The following is a 21207-nucleotide window of genomic DNA, read 5'->3' as shown; positions in this document are numbered from 1 at the left end:
AAAGCAAATTAATATACTTTATACATCATTAATAATATTCATAAAATCAGCTCCATTTCAGTTTGGAAGCTCAGAGCAAGACTTGAAGTAGCTTAGAGGAAGTTACTTGTACACCCCCTTTATTTATTGCATTGGATAAGGATGAGGCACAAGAAAAAATGGCCAAGAAAATTGATAATTGCATATTCCACTATTAATTATTTTGTTATGGGCATGTTGGAGAACAAGTCAATGATTCTTAATACTTGGGAGCTACTTTTCAGCTCGCTCTGCCCTGTTCACTTCAGTTTGAATATGATGATGATTACCAGTGTTCATACTTCCCATATGTTTTGACACAGTTCTCTGCTCAGACAACAAATAACATGCATGTTTTGAGAGAATTTTTTTAAAAATATTTTGTTGTGAAAATCTGAATGCAAACATATTTTATTGGATATTTCTATTTAGATTAAAAAGAAGCTGTAGACATATGATGTTCCATTTTCACCGTTGCAGACATAATTTTCTCAGTGACTGAATTCACTGGGGAAATCAAACTTCTTAGCAATCTGCACTTTGAGGATTATTTTTTTCAATGCTGCTTTCATATCCTTATTCCTCAACGTGTAGATCATAGGGTTGAGCATTGGAGTAACTACACTGTACACCACAGCTATGATTTTGTTCAGGTCAAAAGATGAACGGGTAGTTGGACTTACATACATGAAGATCACTGTCCCATAATATAAAGAAACAACAGTAAGATGGGAGGCACAAGTGGAGAAAGCCTTGCGGCGCCCATGTGAGGAAGGTATTCTCAATATGGTTATACTAATGTATATATAGGAGACAACAGTGGACAGGAACGTGCTCAGAATCACCATAGCAGAAAGGAAGAATACAATCTTCTGTGTAAGAGATGTGTCTACGCAAGCCAGTTTTAGTAATGGTGGAATATCACAAAAGAAATGGTTTATTACATTGGGGCCACAAAAGGGTAAATTCACCACCACTATGGCAGCTACCATAGGGGCCAGACAGCCTCCTGCCCAGCAGGCAACCACGAGAAACACACACACTCTTTTATTCATGATTGTTGAATATCTGAGCGGATAGCATATGGCCACATATCGGTCATAGGCCATCACTGCAAGGAGGAAGCACTCAGCTGTCCCAAGAAAAAAGAAGAAGTAGGACTGTAGCAAACAGGCAGCAAAGGAAATTGTGTGCACCCCCATCAACAAGATGGACAGCAGCTTAGGGACTGTTGAAGATGTATAGCCAATGTCCAAGAAAGAGAGGTTTCCCAGGAAGAAGTACATGGGGGTTTGAAGATGGCTGTCTGTCTTAACTGTTATGATTATGATTATGTTGCCAGTCATTGTAAGAAGGTACATAGCAAGGAAGAGAAAAAAGAGGGCAATTTCCACCTTCCGAGTATTAGGGAAGCCCAGAATAATGAACGTTGTCACTATGGTATGGTTCAGAGGTTCCACAAACCAGTATTCTTGCATCTACAAGAAACAAACAAACAAACAAACAAACAGTATTGCAATGTCATGTCTTCTTATTTTTTAAAAATCCCAGTAAATATCACCAAACTATGCAAGACACTCTTGGCTTTGTCCCCATCCTCTCCTCTCATTAAAGTGCAAGCCTGTACACAAACACAGAAAGGGCGTGGGTATGGATAAACTATTGAAAATATGAATTTGAAAACTGGAAATAATATAAAGTTGGAACAGATGCTGCAATCATAGAATTATAGAACCAATTTCTAGACAAAATGTTCCAGCAGAATTTTGGAAAGTGCAAAATTTCATAGGGTTTGTTTGGGTTTTTGCGTGGATAAAACAGTTAAAGATTTCTTTTTTACAATTGAAAACAACATTTCTGGATGTGACATTTCTATGAGAAGTCATTGCACAATGGTAGAGCATCTGCTTTGCATGCAGAAGGCCCCAGGTTCAATTCCTGATCTCTCCAGGTGGTGCTGGAAAAGAATCCTGTCTGAAACTTAAGCAGCCACTGACTGGCAGTGTATATAATACTAAGCTGCATGGACCAGCAGTTTGACTCCATATAAGACAGCTTCCAATATTCCTCTAATGGAAGAATGGAGATACCATGAAGTTTAACCTAGTGCAAAATATTAATACAGTTTCGGAAATTATTTTTGAAAGTGGGAATACAATTCTTTTCAAAAGTGGGTATACAATTGTAATAAAATAAATTAATAAACTCTTCAGTAGCACTTCAGTATTATTGTATCTTCTTTGGCAAGAAGCATTTCCATTTCCATCTCCTCCCCAATAAGTGAAGGCTGGGATACAAAAACTGTACCTGAAATTCTATGCAAGTAAATTGAAAGTCAAGGAGGAAGAATCTGTCCAAAGATACTTTTGTTGAATTGTTGACAGGTTTGTTTGGTATTAATAATATTCTCAGGCTGCAATCCAGTGCATGTTCAAGGCATGTGCATTGAACTGAATAGGACTTTGCAAGTAAACCTGCATAGAATTCTGCATAGAATTCTAAGCAAGTTTATTGAGACACCAGAATATTATTATTAGGAGAAGTGATGTGTTGCAATTAAAACAAAATATTTGGGGTGACATAATCAAACTAAAGTTGTCTTTAGGAACAATCCTATGCACAAGAAACTGACATAAAGTAAGCCAGGCATAAGTTAAACTGGTGAAGGTTTCACCAGATCCAAACTCAGTGCAGGAGATGGGCTTAAGTTACACCACCCTATTTGCTGGCTTAACTTTTGCAAGGTTGCCAAGTCATGTGATCAAGCTGGCCTGGGATTTAGCCACATCCTCCTCACTGGTCCTGAAATGCCCTGGAATGACCCTTTTCACTGTTTATGCTGATTTAAGATCTGCTGGGCTTGGCTCAGCTGGCTAGATTCCAGCCGAGCTGGGGTGGGGTAGATACAGCAGTGTATCTCCAGCTAAGCCAGGAATGGGGAGTTATGCTGTCATAGCCTTGCTATGCTAGGAACCCCTCATCTCAGCCAGACAAGTGCTGGATTCTAACCCCACTCATTCCAGGATCTATTACAATATAATTCTTCTCCTTGGCTCATAGATTTCAATAGGAGGAAGTTAACCATACACTTATTTTGGCTGGACTGCATCCTGAGTTTCTTAGCCTTAGGCAATTTGCATGTGCATTGAACTGAATAGCATTTACTGATACATTTAGATTAATTTTATTATTTATAAATAAATAAATATTATTTATAAATAAATAAATAAGTCCATCTCACTGGACTATGAAGGACAAACATATTGATGAGGGGGGAACAATAGCAATAATGATAAAAATGAAATTAAATCCCAGATCTGAGTCACTGCACACCAAATTAACACACTGAAACCAAAAATGCAACAGACTTACTATACAGGCTTAAAATTGTCACTTGGAGTTCTGGGTCTGTTTTTGACCTTTGTGTCTATTGTAAAAAAACAAATTCATAAACAAGGACTATTGTAAATGAATCCAGATATGTTATAATAGTTGTTCACAACATACAATGAAATAAACTATAGGAGATATCATCATAAGCAGTGTCCTTTTATTCCAAAGCACTGAGCACTGGCTGCTATATCAATTCTTATTAGTAGGATTAGTATCTCCAAGAATGCATGTCTCTTGGGTTTTGAACAATTTAGCCTAGTGAGAATTAAATGTATTCATGTGTTTTAATGATGAGAAAATAGTATCTAGGCAAGCAAATATAGGTTATCATTTCAAAAAACCAAACAACCCAAAGATTAACCCAATGTTTTCTTCCCAATCTATTCAGATGTCTCCTGTTGCTTTCAAACACCACTTTTCCCCTTTCATTGTCTCTCCATACCCTTTGTCTCAAAATATAACAACAGAATACTTTACTTATGAGTAAAATAGATCTTTATTCAGGCAAGTAGCTGTATAGGCTCAACAGTACAGAGGTACCTTGGTTCCTGAATGGCTTGGCTCCCGAACAAATTGGCTCCTGAACGCCGCAAACCCGGAAGCAAGTGTTCCAATTTGTCAATGTTTTTTGGAAGCCGAACATCCAACGCAGTTTCTTATTGAGTGCCGGAAGCTCCTGCAGCCAATCGGAAGCCACACCTTGGTTTTCGAACAGTTTTGGGAGTTTATAGACTTCTGGAACAGAATAAGTTTGAGAACCAAGGTACCACTGTATAGGTTCAGCAGCAGATAAAGGAGTAGAGACAAGAGTTCAGGAGCCAAACAGGCATTCAGAAATTGAGAGAAATAACAGAGATGTCCCAACAAGCTTTTGAAGGTGGAAACATGGTAGGCATCCTACTCTCACCTACGGAGGTGAAGCCTGATTCTCAGTGAAAAGACAGCGCTATTCCCTTATGTTTCCTCTGTAGCCTCTGCCTTCTTCTGCTCAGCCAGTGCTAGCAGCTGGTTGATACCCTCCCCTCCTGTCACCCTTGTTTTTTGGGGTTTCTAAAAATGAATTTAAAGAGATTTTCAGCAGACTCCTAACAGTGGCCTACTCAGTACTGGTGTCCTCCCTATGGAGCATCCCTTCAGATGTCAAGGAGATAAAGAACTACATAACTTTTAGAAGACATCTGAAGGCATCCCTGTATTGCGATTTTTTTAGGTTTGATATTTTACTATGTTTTATATATGTTGTAAGTCACCCAGAGTGGATGGGGAAACCCAAGCAGATGGGTGGGGTATTAATAATAACAGTAATAGTAATAGTAATAATTATAATGTCTTCTAAGAAGTAAGTACAATTGGATTTAGTGTGGCTCACTCTTAGGTAAGTGGGGTTGCAATTGAAGTTTCAACGTGCAATCCTGTATTGCAATGTTTGTCGACATTGGCTATAAATCTGCTCTAATAGGATAATAGTGTTAAACATAAGAAATGAATTAATTAAATTAATGGTAGTGTACTCAGAGTAAACCCATGGAAATGAATGAATATGTTAGTCTTGTCTATTAACTTAAGGGGTCCACTCTGATTAGAACTAGTATTGAATACCACCCTATCTGCTTCAGTTTTCTGCAAAAGCAGTCCCTATTCCTGAAATTAAAGGGGCCTGCCTTCACAAGCACTTTTCTCATAAGGTAGATGACCAAGGAAGATGTAACCATTTAATTGTCATCTCCTGTATCTTCTCCATCTCTACAGTGTGGTTTTAGGCTGATATAAAATGAGATCCAACAATATCATAGATGTGGCTGGAGATCGTATTTTAACATTGAATATCTCCCCTCCTCAGTACCTTTCACATCAAAGGCCCATTGGTTCCAATCATACATTCCATTTAATGAGACATAAATTGTCAATTAAGCAGATAGTCAGGAAGTATGGCACTGAAAATGAAATGAAAAGCATTTTGCTGCTCACAAAGTTTTTATTCTGAACAGCTAATTATTCTCAGATAAGCACATAGGAGGTTATAAGGCTCAGCAAAAGCATTATATAGTCCACTTCTGGACTTGCTGACTTGCTGCTCATTGCTGGAAGCAACTGGAATCACTGCAAAATAATTCTCTTGATGGTTCAATAAAATTAGGGTTGCAATGTGTCCAGGAAAACGTGGACATGTCCAACATGCCCTTCCAGGTGGATTTTTACATTTTAAAGGAAATGTCAGGGGGGTTGGGGCTCGGGAGGCTTGGGCAGCTTCGGCTTGGACTTGAAGCTTGGGCTTGGAGCTGTTCTGCATGCTGCAACCACTGCCAGCCTGAGCTGGGGAAAGAGGTGCACAGGTGGAGCAACAGCCCTGTGCATCCGCACACCTCTTTCCCTGGCTCAGGATAGCAGTGGCTCAGGCTGTTCTCCTTTTTCGCTCTTCAAGATATGGCAAGCCTAATGAAATTCTTTTTTCTTAAAGAATTGGTCTCTAGTGTTCGTTATTTAAAAGAGAGAGCTACAATTAATAGATTATTCCAATTAAATCTGCTTTGAGGATTCTGTTTGGCCATTACTCGTTATCTAAGGGGACTCTGCCTGCTTTAGTTCACTTGCCAACACCCCCCACCAAAACATTCTACTTGCTGAAATCTCTGCCCAAGTAAAAATATTGCCCCAGCTTCTCCCTTCTATTCTGTAACTCAGTTTTGCACTTGTATTTTCAGCTTCACCTTGCCCCTCTCATTTTCTACAACCTGCCACGTGCAGCTCCATGGAAACCACCTTGCACTTTCCTCCTCCCACACATTGCAACTACTAAGCATACTTTCCCCCTTGCACCCCATTATGAAGCTGACATCCCCTCAAATTCTGCTGCCCTTTTTGTACCCCTGATTTCATCTACAACCCTGTTCCCATGTATCTTACTCCCTTCTTCTTCTTCTTCTTCTTCTTTTGGAACCCTCATTATCACCTTCAACCTCTTTTACTCCTTCCTCCTTTTTTCACTACAAAAATCCTAAATGGGGTTAGGATTGCAGCCTCACCCTGCAGTCCTGTATTGAAATGTTTGTTTATGTTGGTTATTAATCTGCTCTAATACTATAATATTGTTAGACATCTTTGATTTTCCTCAGAAAGGAAAAGAGTCCATAAGAAATGAATTTATTAAATTAATGGTGGTTTACTCAGAGTAAACCCACGGAAATTAATGAACATGTTATTCTTGTCTATTAACTTAAGGGATCCACTCTGAATACCACCCCATCTACTTCAGTTTTCAGCAAAAGCAGTCCCTGTTCCTGGAATTAAAGGGGCCTGCCTTCACAGGTGCATTTCTCATGAGGTATATGACCAAGGCAGATGCAACTATTTAATTGTCACCTTCTGTATCTTCTCCATCTCTGCAATGTGGTTTTAGGCTAATAAAAAATATCGTACATGTGAGTGGAGATAGTATTTGAACATTGAATGTCTCCCTCCACAGTACCAAATATTCCCTATTGGATCCAGTCGTAGATTCCATTTAATGAGATAAATATTTAGCCAATTTAGCCAATTAAGCAGATAGTCAGGAAGTATGGCACTGAAAATGAAATGAAATACATGTTGGTGCTTTCACAGTTTATTATTCTCAGATAGGAACATAGGGTGTCCTGGACATTATGCAATTTAGCACATACAACATATAGTCGACTTCTTGGCTATGTCTTGCTGACTTGCTGATATTTCTTCAAAATAATCTTCTCTGTGGTTTAGTGAAATTCTTTTTTCTTAAAGAATTGGTCCCTAGTGTTCATTTCTGGCTTCAAAATAATGATGTACATTTTAGGGACAAATATGCATCCCAGCAACCCAGCACCTGAGGCCAGGATGGAGAAGATCTCCACAGCCACCATGTATTTGCCTTTGGTACTCAGATAGGCTGGAATGAAAGATATCCAGACACTGCAGAAGACCAACATGCTGAAGGTGATAAACTTGGCTTCATTGAAACTGTCAGGCAGTTTCCTGGTTAGGAAGGCCACTGTGAAGCTGACACTGGCCTGAAAGCCCATGTAGCCCAGGACTGTGTAAAACATGGCATCTGAGCCTTCATTACATTGCAACACAATCTCCTCAGGCTGTGTGATCATATCAAGGTCTGGGAATGGAGGAGAAGTGAATAGCCAGACAGAACAGATGCCAAATTGAACAAGAGAGCCAAAAATAATGAAATAGTTGGATAGTCTTTTGCCCACCCATTTCCTCATCTTGCTTCCAGGCCTTGTGGCCATAAATGCCACAACCACAATGATGGTCTTAGCCAGGACACAGGAAAGGGCAAGAGAGAATATGTTTCCAAAGGTAGCTTGTCGAAGAAGGCAGGTCATCTTGCTGGGTTGCCCAATGAACAGCAAGGAGCAAAGGAAGCAGAGCAAAAGGGAGATTAGCAGAAGGTAGGTAAGGTCCCGATTGTTGGCTTTGACAATCGGGGTATTCTGGTGTTTGATGAAGGTTCCAAGCACCAGGGCTGTGAACAGCGCAAAAGAGATTGCCACAGAAGCCAAATTGATTCCTAAAATGTCATCATAGACTAGACAAGTTATGACTTTAGAGATACATCTGTTTTTATTGTTGTTTGGATGTTCATCTTCTGGACATTTTTCACACTTATCTGCATCTGTAAGAAATAAATATACCGTCTGAATAACAGGTACATACCTCTTTTAAATGTCTTATGTAATATGGCCAACCTGCTCCATGTGATTGCATGCTTTCTATTTTTTGGTGCCTCCTTGGTCTGAAAGCAACCCAAACCAAAACAGAGTACTTTCAGATGAGTAAAACACTTTTCATGGATGGTGGAATTAATGCAGGTAGTGGGAGCTTGTTGCCTTCCAGGTTTTCTTAATTGAACTACAGCTTCAACCATTCCTGACCATTTACCATATAGTTACTGCTGATGGAAGTTGCAGTCCAACAACATATAGAGAGCCATCCCTGGATTAATGGGTCAAAACCAGCACAGAGCTGTTGTAAAAGTATCACCCCTGAACAGGGTTGCCATATTAAAAAAAGCAAAAACCCAGACACATTTGTAGGTTGGCTGTGGTGTGAGGTTGGGTGAATGGATGGACAGGGGGTGACTGGCGGCACAAGGTGACCTGGAGGGCTGAGTGCACTCCAAGCATGCATGCATTATACTGCCGCCGCCCCCCAGAGCCCTGCTCACTCCCGTGCGCCTACCTCGTGCCCCTGCCCCCCCTCTCCAAGTTTCACACCTGCACCCCATCCTCCTTCCTTGGCAGCGCTTGGCAGCTGTGGCGCTGTCGGCTGGTGCATTTATTTTAATAGATAAATAGGTAAAGAGATAAATAGGTAAAGAAATAACTAAACAGATTCCAAGCCCGGACATTTTGGGTAAAATGATAAAATACACCTACATGGGTGTGCTGGTGCCCAGAAAAAGGACATGTTCAGGAAATCCCGGACATATGGCAACCCTACCCTTGCTTGTATACTTTACTGTCAATCTGACACTAAACTGTTTTGAAGTGCAGGGTAATCACCCCCCCCCCCAATTTCCTATAGGATGAAAATGCACAAAATAATTTGTAGTCCCTTAAATTCCAAATCTTGTTCCTGCCACTCAATTAAATGTTTATTTTAACTAACCTTGTACCAGTAAAATAAAATCCATGCTTTTGTTTTCTGGAATTCATAACTCACATTCATCCCATCATGAAACCCTAATTGTAGCTGGTCACCAATCTAGTTGCAAACCAAACCCAGTTTTGCTGAGCTTCAGCAATATGTTGGCCTGATATGCTTTCAGATCAAACTCTGGGGCACTATTTGGTTTTCCTGTGGGTTACAGATAGCACCTTGAGTATTAAATGAGAAGATGAAATAATGGAGAAAGGCATGAATATTTGAAAAGAATACTACATGCAGTTTCTTTCAGAAATTAGAATGCAGAGATTTTTGAATCACATACCCACTTGGTTTGAAATTGTCCCGTCTGCACATTTGAAACAATCATAGCAGCAAGATTGTTCTCCTTCACGGACTTTTTTGTGATATCCAAGATGGCATCTTTCACTGCATAAAGAATGGGGTACTGTCTAACAAAAAATACAAGGGAATGCAGTTTAAATAAATATAACTGGATTTTGATTCAATGGTTTAAACTTTGTTCATCCACCCACCCCATAAAACCATATACAGTGGTACCTCGGGTTAAGAACTTAATTCATTCTGGAGGTCCGTTCTTAACCTGAAACTGTTCTTAACCTGAAGCACCACTTTAGCTCATGGGGCCTCCTGCTGCTGCTGCGCTGCCGCTGCACGATTTCGGTTCTCATCCTGAAGCAAAGTTCTTAACCCAAGGTAATATTTCTGGGTTAGCGGAGTCTGTAACCTGAAGTGTATGTAACCTGAAGCGTATGTAACCCGAGGTACCACTGTATAGAAATAAAATTTCCTATTCACATCATTCACTTTGCCTTTAATGTATCTCAAGACTCTTTGTTGCTGCAAGAGAGTAAAAGGGCTATCCCTCTAGAAATTCATTAACTTCGGAGGGGAACATGCAGGGAAAGTCATTGATCTATAAATACCAGTTGATGGCTGAGACATACATGTCTATTGTGTGTTATGTAAAGAAATGTGTAAATACATACAGTATATTTCTGCATCAGTGAATGATAAAATAGAACACAGACTTGTGCAAAATATACCAATTCCAGCATAGCAGAAAATGCTAGGTGTGAATGAATGTTGTAATGTATTTAAGCATGTCAATATTTTTATAGGAGGGTGGACAACAAGTGCAATAAGGCCCCAGGAATCACATTCAGCCCTCCGATCTGAGGTTTCCAGTGCCTGTTATAACAGAATTAACATTTTGTATTCTCTCCATAATTTCTTTCTTTCTATATAAGAAAAATTTAAAAATGATAATAACATTGTCACTGACATTAACAATGGGCGGAATACTCCATCAATCCAAATTCAAAAGTATTGATTCATGTAGGCAGTCCAAATGTCCAAATAGGTAACTAAATAGGACTGGTAATGATAAACACTGTGTTCAAATATCTCAAATTCCAAATGGCAACAGAGGGAGAGTTAGTCAACACTTTAGCTTTTCTTCTTGTTAAAAAGGGGTGGGTAACTCACATGCCACATCTTTAAAGGTAAGCTGACACTCATCTGAAAGTTGCCACATACATTCTGAAGTCAGTGCTATCACATTTTTCAGATGGAATGTAATCACACCTTCCCTAATTAATATACCGTATTTTTCGCTCTATAGGACGCACTCTTTCCCTTCTAAAAAGTAAGGGGAAATGTGTGTGCATCTTATGGAGCGAATGCAGGCTGCGCAGCTAAGCCCAAAGCCAGAACAGGGAGACGGAGCTCTGTGCAGCGCTCCATCTTGCTGTTCTAGCTTGGGGATGGCTGCGCAAAGCCTCCGCAGGGCAGTGAGGTGAAGGCACCCCACTGCCCTGCGGAGGCTTCAAAGGCTGTCCCCGAAGCCAGAACAGTGAGACGGAGTGCTGCACAGCGCTCCGTCTCCCTGTTCTAGCTTGGGGATGGCTGCGCAAAGCCTCTGCTGGGCAGCCTTCACCCCGCTGCCCTGCGAAGGCTTCATAGGCTGTCCCCAAAGCCAGAACAGCAAGAGGCTATCCCACAAGCCAGATCCCTCTTGCTGTTCCAGCTTCTGGGGTTCAGAATTTTTTTTCTTCTTGTTTCCTCCCCGCCAAACTAGGTGCGTCTTATCATCTGGTGCGTCCTATAGAGCGAAAAATACGGTAGCTATTAAATACTTCTTCTATTCATCACGTTGGCTAGCCTCTACTGCTTTATCAGAAAACCAGGGGACATTTTTAGCTATTCTAGACAACCCAATACTGTATATTAAATGGTGAAGCAATGGCTGTGGGCAAGGCTTCTATATATTTTTTCCACCATCAACAGACATTGTACCCTGAAGTGGATTGCAGCCTCTGTTTAGCTGTACACTTCACAGGTTTTCCAACAAAAGTGCTCTAACACTTCCTGTTACATGATTACACAGACCTCAAATTATCAGGGAACCACTTAGGATGCTAAATATGATTGCACCAGCTTTCCTAATTTCAGAAGTTGACCAAAGGTTTAACCAAATTGCCAAAATATATGATAGGAAAATCTCCAAGAACTCATAGAAAACCTTCCAGATCCTGGGGTAGATCATAAAACAATTTCCCCCTCAAAGGAACATGTACACAAAATGTGCAGCAATCTTTAAAACAAAATGACAAGTTTCAAACATAGATGATTGGAAAAGAAAATGCAAATCTGAAGGTATTACACACTGGAGTACCTACCAGGTTGAATTTGTTGGGCCATATAATGTCACGTTCCTTCATGTAAACTTTTTGATCTGAGGAAGCATGAGAAACTACTGTTCCAACTTTTACTTTGGTGAAAGAATTGTTGGGGAAAGTAACCATGTTAAGAATATCATATCCAAGGGGTGATTCCAAGTTTACATTGAAATATATTTCATCTCCAGCACTGTTGTTAAAACGGATTTTTCTCAAAAAAGTGTGAAGCTAGATGAAAATGCAGAACTTCAGAATTTACCAAATAGAGAAAATGTTTGCAAGCATGTTCCTGGCAAGGCGATGCATAAATTTCAGTGCTTACAATAATTAAGTTATCATGTCGAAATGCATGTTTGATGGCAGGGGGGAATGGTCTAACTATTATTGAGTTGTAATCTTCCCTAAATTGCAAAGATGACACAATTTTTCAGTGCTGCTTTTTAATTGTGTATTCATAAATCAATTAATTAAAAAACACACACACCCTAGAATGAGTGCAACATTTTCCCTTAGGTGTTGAATATATCTATTTTACTAGCATTTTCCAGGTGAAACCTAGTATTCTTCCTTACTAGTGCTCCACACCATTGACTCTTGCTTCAAGGAAATAAAATGTGTTTGCAAAACACAAGGAGGGAAGAGGGAGAAGGAACAGAATAACAAAAGGAGATGACCAATGAAAGTATGCCCTACTGAGTTCCACAACTGTCTCAGTTGTGTAATAATTATGTATACTGAATTTTTAAATAAATTGTGAGACATGAACTTTGTAGCTTATCAGCACTTAGCTTTCCTTTGTGCTGTCCAGGCACAGTCTGCACTTTACAGGCAGAACTAAGAAGAAGTATCACATTAACAAAATTTCCCACACATACCACAAGGTTCTAAGTTAATAATAAATAATACCATATGCAGAACTGTATGATCTCTATTTGGTTATTTTTAACAAAAAAAGAGCATCGATAAAATACATGGAAGGCTTCATAAGGTGTACAGGGCAGCCTACACAACATAACATGAGTACACAATTGAGTGTGTAATTTTTTAGCCCATCTGTAAAATGCAAAGACAAGATCCAGCACACCTTTGCAAATAACCTGAGGTTATCTCATCTAACATTACCTCCCATTGTTCCATTCTCCAAAGGTCCAATCTGAGTGCTTCTCCCATCAACACCCATCTAGAAGAGTACACGACATGTAAAGAATGTGCCATAGCATAGATGGCATTATAGATAGCATAGCTTTCACCAGACGTACTCATTTCAAATATAGTATTTGGAAGATGCTCCAGCATTTCCTCCCCAGAACAGAGATTGATATTTACTTCAGCCGCAAATGAATTTGAAATTGAACACTGAAACATAGCATACCAGAATTGTTGGATAAAAAGGTCATTTTGGTGCTGGTAAGGATTGAAGTTCTGGAGAAAGTTCCAGAATCCTGGAACCTCCTTTCTGTGGATTGCCATGGACAAGGAACCATGGAAGATTTTGAAATCCCACTCTTTTAGCAAAAAGGCTGAGGTCAAGTCCCACTGAGCTGGAATGATCCAAACTTTCTCTAAGGGTGTCTTCTTGAATGGTTGGTGTAGATATAATGTTAACTGAAAAACCTTCATGGCATAAGTGTCTCCATATGCAATGATCACATTGGCTGTGGTCACGCTAAGGGCAAACAAATCTTCTTCTTTATAATGAAAGTTATATCCATAGTCATCCCTTCCACTGAAGGCGACATGTGGTACCTTTTCTGCAAAAGCGATGCAGATGTAATTCCTACTGAACACTGATTTCAAGCGTAGTGCAAACTCAGCCCCATTGTCATCATCGGATACAATGAGTCCAACCCATGTCCATCCAAAATATTTTATCAAGTGCACTATTCCTTCATCCTGAGAGACTTCATTTGGAACCATTTGGTAGAAAAAGGGGAACTGAGGTTTATCCTTTAGTGCTGGGTGAACTGAACTATAACTGAGCTATGTAAGAAAAAACATAATGGTTTTTTTGTTTTTATTTTTTGCAGTTCTGAAAAAGACACAAGAGCTTAACCACACACAAAACTAGTCCCAGTAAAACAGGTTCTTTCTTAGTATAAGTTTGAATTTTTCACAGAAAAATATTCTTCTGAAAAAGCAGATAAGAAGGACCTGCCAGACTCCTTTTTAACTTTCTCTTCTTATCTTTCTACTTGTCTGCTAATCTTCCTTTTTAGTATGAATGGGGAGAACTAAGTAAAGAGATAAGAGCAAACATGGAAAAATGGAGGCCAATGACTCATCTCCTCCAGGAATCTCTGCTGCGATGCCTTCTGAATTATCAATAGGGTATGGTGGAATTTAAAAATTGCTACTTTTCACATGAAGATTATAATTTCTATCCAAAATCTTATTTCAAAGCCACTCTAACATGCAGCAGCTCCTTCATCATATTTGAATTATTATGTCTCTTCATTCATTATGTTAAAAACTTCTCAAGGAAAAAAATATAAATATTGACCAATTCTAAAGTAACAGAAAATGTCTATTTCCCCCTCATTATGGGGACATGCAGATGAAGAATGAATGGCTCAATGAATATTGTTTTCCAGCTGAAAGCCTTCAGACAGTGTTTGTCACTGCCATATTTCAAATTTTAAATAGAAGAGGGTTGGGACTGAAAATACAAATTTTCAAAAGGAAGAATAGAATGATGGTGATTGTCTGGTAACACCATCAGTTGCAATATCAAGTTAATACTCTTGACATTGGTGGACATATCTACACCTGAAACAACATTGCTTCTCAGGGTTGCATTCTTGGTTGACCTAAGGAGTGTTTTTGCAGTCCCCTAGAAAGAGATGGGAAGAAGGATCTGCATGGAACACCATGTGGAACAGAAAGATTGTTTCCCTCTGCAGGTTCTGTTTATGCTTGGAATTAATCAAGTCCCCATAGTTCAACCCAGCTACTGTGCCCTTACATTTATTTCCCCAGCCTAAAAAGGGTTTCTCTGCTTCCTTTATAGCAGGGAGGCTCATTCATTTCATATCACAGAAATAGTGGCAGAAAAAAGCTTCAGGTGTTTTCACCTGCATAAAGTTGCTGTTAGACAGCATCAGCACCAGAAATAACAGAAAATGGCTATTTCCCCCCTCAATCTGAGGACATGCAGAACTCAACTGGGAACTCAGCTTGTCTATGCTGAACAAACAAGTAAATCAAATATTCGGTATACAATGTAACTTTTAAAGTCTGTCAGAATTTGAGAGACCCACCCACTCCACAAAAAGAAAGGAGATAGGGGAAAACAAAAAAAGGCCAAGAAGAAAAAGCAGCACTGAAACTTTCGGGTCTAGATAGCAGCACATGGTGTTTGTATTGATCTTCAACCCTTACACAGATTCAATGAGAGCCCCCCCCCCCTGCTTTCTTCGGATGAATATGATTTAATGTCCCCTATACACATTCCCACCTGGGGAATCTTATAAAGGCCTAAGACGTTGGCTATCTGCATGGATATGTCAGATGTTAGCCCTCCAACAATTGCTGAAATCTGGGGTTTCTTCCCACACTTGAAATTAGGGAAACTTTCTTTTTGTGAAGACAAAAGGCTCAGGATGATATCATAGCTCATCATTTGAAGGTTGAAATTGTCATAGATGTGGAACCCCAAGGTAACATTGGGTAAGAGTTTTGGGTTCTTGTTGATCTCATCAATAGCAAAAATAATAGCAAACACATGTTGGAAGCGCTTCAGCAGTGGCCTAAAAGGAAATAATTTCAGGATTATTTGTTCATTGTTATAGCTTTTGAAATCCAGGAGAAATCAGAAAAACAGTACAGTTAAACAAAAATCGAACATTAGTTGGCTTAACTTTCTATTGGCTTAAATCTTGCCAGCTAAAAGAGAATGGTTTTCAGTTACTTTGCCTGAAAGCATTTATTTATTTTTAAAAAGCTAACACACAGGACTCAGCTACATTAGTTTTAAAAAATCATTTTAAATGTGTTATACCACTGTGACACCATATGGCGATGTAGAGTTTGGCCTTTCGGCAATGTGATTTCCCATTACAAGGTTCAAAACGTGTTTTCCAGAAATGGTTTTTTGATGTGTCGAGATCCAGCCTCAGTGTCAGGATTGAGGGTCTGAAGAATAAACAGTTTCAAGGGAAATCATTGCTCAGCTACAGAGCAGTCATAAAGCCACTGTGCCTTTATATGCTGCCTTGGGTTCAACCAATTGAAGAGAACATGAATTTTAGTTCATGAAAACTTAGGCCAGAATAAATGTTAGTCTTAAAATGAACTAGGAGTCGCTGCTGCTGCTGCAGCAGCAGCAGCAAAAACAAGCAAAGGTAAATATTCCTCTGGAAGTTATGTGATGAACATGAGTTGAAATGCAATCTGGATGCATAGACATCAGTCACTTTGCAGTGTGTACAATTATCACAATGTGCCTGCACTCTTCCACACTGGTTAGCATGAACTATCCAATCTCGGGGCAGGGTAGATTTAAGAAATTATTTCTCAACACCTTATTATCCCTTAGATTTAGTTACTTGGCACTGTTACTGTGACAATCATGTTTGAATCCTTTCGATTGCTCCATAACCTAATAAAGTAGAGTTACTGTATCACATTTCCTTGCATGTTGTTGTTTAGACGTTTAGTTGTGTCCGACTCTTTGTGACCCCATGGACCAGAGCACGCCAGGCACTCCTGTCTTCCACTGCATACCCTTAGGCAAAATCTCAAAGGACTCTTCTTTTGGTGTGGGAGTATGAAGAGATAAAAGTTACTCAATGCTGTTACTATGGCATCAAACTTGGAATTTACATATTTGCCCTACATTCAAATAAAGCACAGACTTACTGAAACACATTTTTCTTGAAACACATGGGTATAATCGTGAAGTTCTCATATGAATAAATACTATCATGCAATGATAAAATTTCCCCAATGACATGCTTTTTAGGCTTAAAATAATCAAAATAGCAATTGTTGTCTCCTCCATGGCTCCCCTTGAAGTTGTCACTGATAGCCTGTGGCAGCAACAGAAGGAGCAGAAGCAAGAACAGCATTTTGGATCCCTGCAGTTTAGTCAATGACTCAATCATTCAATCATAGACCTGAGCGTCTGATCTGACATTATTCACCCTCATTTTGGTGGAGCCCTTTGATGCTCATCCTTGCATTTCAAGGGCAAAGAGCACTTACTAATAACAGATGTCATGGCCTTAATAACTATTATTTTCAATTGATATTCTGTCTATTATTTACAATTTGGAAGTTGTATCAAGAAATCCCTGGAGCTTTGAAATTAAGAAAACCTCACTCACCACATTTGCGATAATTATAAGGGAGTTAATCATATTTTTAAAATCTTTTACTTTTGGAGGTCTCTGTGCTGCACAACAGTTTTATAATTTAAAAAATATAACCAGACATTTACTAAAGGCCATTTATAATTGTCTGTGGATATCTAGCAGGTGTTTTCACTGTATTCTTTTTGGCACCTGCTAAAAATAATAAAAATGCTTGATGGTTGTACAGGGAAGCTGAGATTTAACTCTGTATTTTCATCACAGACCACATTGTTACCAGACTGTAAAAGACTGAAGACAGTCTTGAGTACAAACTCTAAATGAATGTTAACATTATTTAAAATAAATAGGGAATAATGTCTCTATGGTAAAATGTGATTATATTGAAATAAAGTGCGGAAGTAGAACAGCCACTGAAGTAGTGGTATATGTATGTTTTGGGGCGGATGTGATGGCAGTGATCAAGAACTCAGTGGTTCCAATTTATCCATCACTCTTTATTAGCCAAGAACCTGTTAACTCACAACTGATGTTATCCAATAGTAACAGTCAATGCATGGATACACAATTAAACACATACTTTGTGTAATGGAAAATTCTATATAGGGTAAGAGATCAAAATTAAGAGAACTTCAAGAAAATCATTTTCAGCTTTCTTGCATCTGGGAACATTCACACAGCTACATATGGAAAGTGATTCTATAAACAGCTTTTGGGGTTTCTATGGCAATTGAAATATTCTTAAAGTACCTTTAGTCCTCTACTTGTGAGTATTAGGTGGGGTTAGAGGAACAACATTTTTTTCTAAATTGCTAGTAAAATGAAATAGCTGTCAAAAGAATATTGTAATATTTTTCTATTAGTCACATTTACACACCATTTTTCCTCTGAAAATCTTAAATTTACTTGCATATGGTTCCAAGATGGTCCTCAAGGAACATCTTCAGAGCCAGCTGTTCTTCAGAGCAAAATTGTGCTATATAGATTCAGATTGTCTTGCAAGTCTATTGTTACCGTACTATTGTTGTTGTACATTTTAATGTTCCACAGTTAGTAATAAAAAGAAACAATATGATCATGCAATTAAATATTATAGTAATTACTGTTATGAACTCTATCACGAACCTTTTTGCACAGGCTGACAGTGTCTCATAGACAACTCTCTGCTTTTAAAACAAGGATATCAGTTGGACGGGATTAGTTTCAACACTGTCTTCCTGAGAGCTCCTTTCACTTCTTTGTTCCTCAGACTGTAGATAATTGGGTTCAGTATGGGAGTAATTACAGAGTAGAAGAGAGAGAGAAGCTTATCCACATTCAGAGAGTAGCTAGATTTGGGGCGTATGTATATAAAAATGGCCGTCCCATAAAACAAGGAGACAACAACAAGGTGTGAGGAGCAGGTGGAGAAGGCCTTCTGGCGGCTCTGGGCTGATTGCATCCTCAAGATAGTAGAAATGATGTGGAAATAAGACATAAGGATCAGCATGAAAGGCATCAGGATTACAAATGCAGCAGCTACAATGATTTGGATTTCGTTCCAGTATGTGTCCCCACATACTAGTTTTAGCACTGGCTGGATTTCACAAAAGAAATGGTTGATGACCTTGGAGTCACAGAAGGGCAGGTGGAAAATGAAGGTGGTATGACCCACAGCCACCAGACAGCCACAAGCCCAAGAAAAGGCAGCGAAATGGACACATGCTCTCTTTCTCATAATTACCGGGTAGCGCAGTGGATTGCATATAGCGATGTAGCGATCATATGCCATGATGGCTAGCAGACAGCACTCAGTGGCACCAAAGAAGAGGAAAAAATACATTTGAGTGGCACATGCATGTAAAGATATGGTTTTGTCAAGAGCGACAATGTTCTCAAGCAACTTGGGGATTGTGACTGAAGTATAGCAGATCTCCAGGAAAGACAAGTTCCTGAGGAAGAAGTACATGGGAGTGTGGAGGGCAGCATCAACACTAATGATGACAATGATGATGACGTTGCCAAATACAGTGACAAGGTAGATGCACAGGAACACTACAAAGAAAAGGAGTTTGAAATCTGAAACATTAGAAAAACCCAGTAAAATAAATGCATTCACTGAGGTGCTATTTTCCATTGTTTTTTCTTTGATATCTTTTGTCCATGCAGTAGACTTGGAAGAAAAGGAAGGGGACATAAATGAGAAAAAATATGGAAATGGAATTATTTGCATTTTTCAAATGATTCTAAAGATGCTAGGAAACTATAATTCACAATAAACAATATCTCACCTATGAATTTTGCTCTTTAACAGAAGAATCAGTGCTGCAAACAGGGCATTTTATCAACTACTTTTCAACTCTTGAGGCCAAGTCCTTTGTGGATTTCATTAGTTGGCCTAGTTTTCCTGCTAATTATATTGCTGGCAAATCAGTGGTTTGTTTTATTTAGTTATTTAAAAGAGAGAGCTACAATTAATAGATTGTTCCAATTAAATCTGCTTTGAGGATTCTGTTTGGCCATTATTCATTATCTAAGGGGACTCTGCCTGCTTTAGTTCACTTGCCAAAACCCCCCACCAAAACATTCTACTTGCTGAAATCTCTGCCCAAGTAAAAATATTGCCCCAGCTTCTCCATTCTATTCTGTAACTCAGGTTTGCACTTGTATTTTCAGCTTCACCTCGCCCCTCTCATTTTCTACAACCTGCCACATGCTACGTCCATGTAAACCACCTTGCACTTTCCTCCTCCCACACATTGCAACTACTAAGCATACTTTCCCCCTTGCATCCCATTATGAAGCCGACATCCCCTCAAATTCTGCAGCCCTTTTTGTACCCCTGATTTAATCTATAACCCTGTTCCCATGTATCTTACTCCCTTCTTCTTCTTCTTCTTCTTCTTCTTCTTCTTCTTCTTCTTCTTCTTCTTCTTTTGGAACCCTCATTATCACCTTCAACCTCTTTTACTCCTTCCTCCTTTTTTTACTACAAAAATCCTAAATGGGGTTAGGATTGCAGCCTCACCCTGCAATTCTGTATTGAAATGTTTGTTTATGTTGGTTATTAATCTGCTCTAATACTATAATATTGTTAGACACCTTTGATTTTCCTCAGAAAGGAAAAGAGTTCATAATAAATGAATTTATTAAATTAATGGTGGTGTACTCTGAGTAAAACCACGGAAATTAATGAACATGTTATTCTTGTCTATTAACTATAGGGATCCACTCTGAATACCACTCTATCTGCTTCAGTTTTCAGCAAAAGCAGTCCCTGTTCCTGGAATTAAAGGGCCCTGCCTTCACAGGTGCATTTCCCATGAGGTATATGACCAAGGAAGATTTAATTGTCACCTTCCGTATCTTCTCTATCTCTGCAGTGTAGTTTTAGGCTAATAAAAAATATTGTAGATGTGAGTGAAGATAGTATTTGAACATTGAATGTCTCCCTCCACAGTACCAAATATTCCCTATTGGATCCAGTCATAGATTCCATTTAATGAGATAAATATTTAGTTAATTTAGCCAATAAACAGATAGACAGGAAGTATGGCACTGAAAATGAAATGAAATATATGTTGGTGCTTTCACAGTTTATTATTCTCAGATAGGAACATTGGGTGTCCTGGACATTATGCAACTTAGCACATACAATATATAGTCCACTCTGGGCTATGTCTTGCTGACTTGTTGCTCATTGCTGGTATCTCTTCAAAATAATCTTCTCTGTGGTTTAGTGAAATTCTTTTTTCTTAAAGAATTGGTCCCTAGTGTTCATTTCTGGCTTCAAAATAATAATGTACATTTTAGGGACAAATATGCATCCCAGCAACCCAGCACCTGAGGCCAGAATAGAAAAGATCTCCACAGCCACCATGTATTTGCCTTTGGTACTCAGATAGGCTGGAATGAAAGATATCCAGACACTGCAGAAGACCAACATGCTGAAGGTGATAAACTTGGCTTCATTGAAACTGTCAGGCAGTTTCCTGGATAGGAAGGCCACTGTGAAGCTGACACTGGCCTGAAAGCCTATGTAGCCCAGGATAGTGTAAAACATGGCGCCAGTGCCCTCATTACATTTTACAACAATCTCCTTAGGCTGTGTAGTCATATCAAGATCAGGGAAAGGTGGAGAGGAAACTAGCCAAATGGCACAGATACCAATTTGA

General features: G+C 39.1%; 1 protein-coding gene across 1 annotated transcript; it reads right to left on the bottom strand.

The window, feature by feature from the left end:
• Window positions 1-18236: 18236 nt before the first annotated feature.
• On the bottom strand, window positions 18237-19169 carry LOC307200564 (olfactory receptor 10C1-like; the record flags this gene model as incomplete). The annotated part of the gene is made up of 1 exon (XM_079949099.1): window positions 18237-19169. One exon carries the CDS (start codon window positions 19167-19169, stop codon window positions 18237-18239), a length of 933 nt encoding a protein of 310 aa, XP_079805225.1.
• Window positions 19170-21207: the final 2038 nt, after the last annotated feature.

The sequence above is a fragment of the Podarcis cretensis genome (assembly GCF_951804945.1).
Source record: "Podarcis cretensis genome assembly, chromosome: 13".
NCBI classification, from domain to species: Eukaryota; Metazoa; Chordata; class Lepidosauria; order Squamata; family Lacertidae; genus Podarcis; species Podarcis cretensis.
The sequence above is the reverse complement of the archived record's forward strand: the minus strand, read 5'-3'. Positions and strand labels throughout refer to the sequence as shown.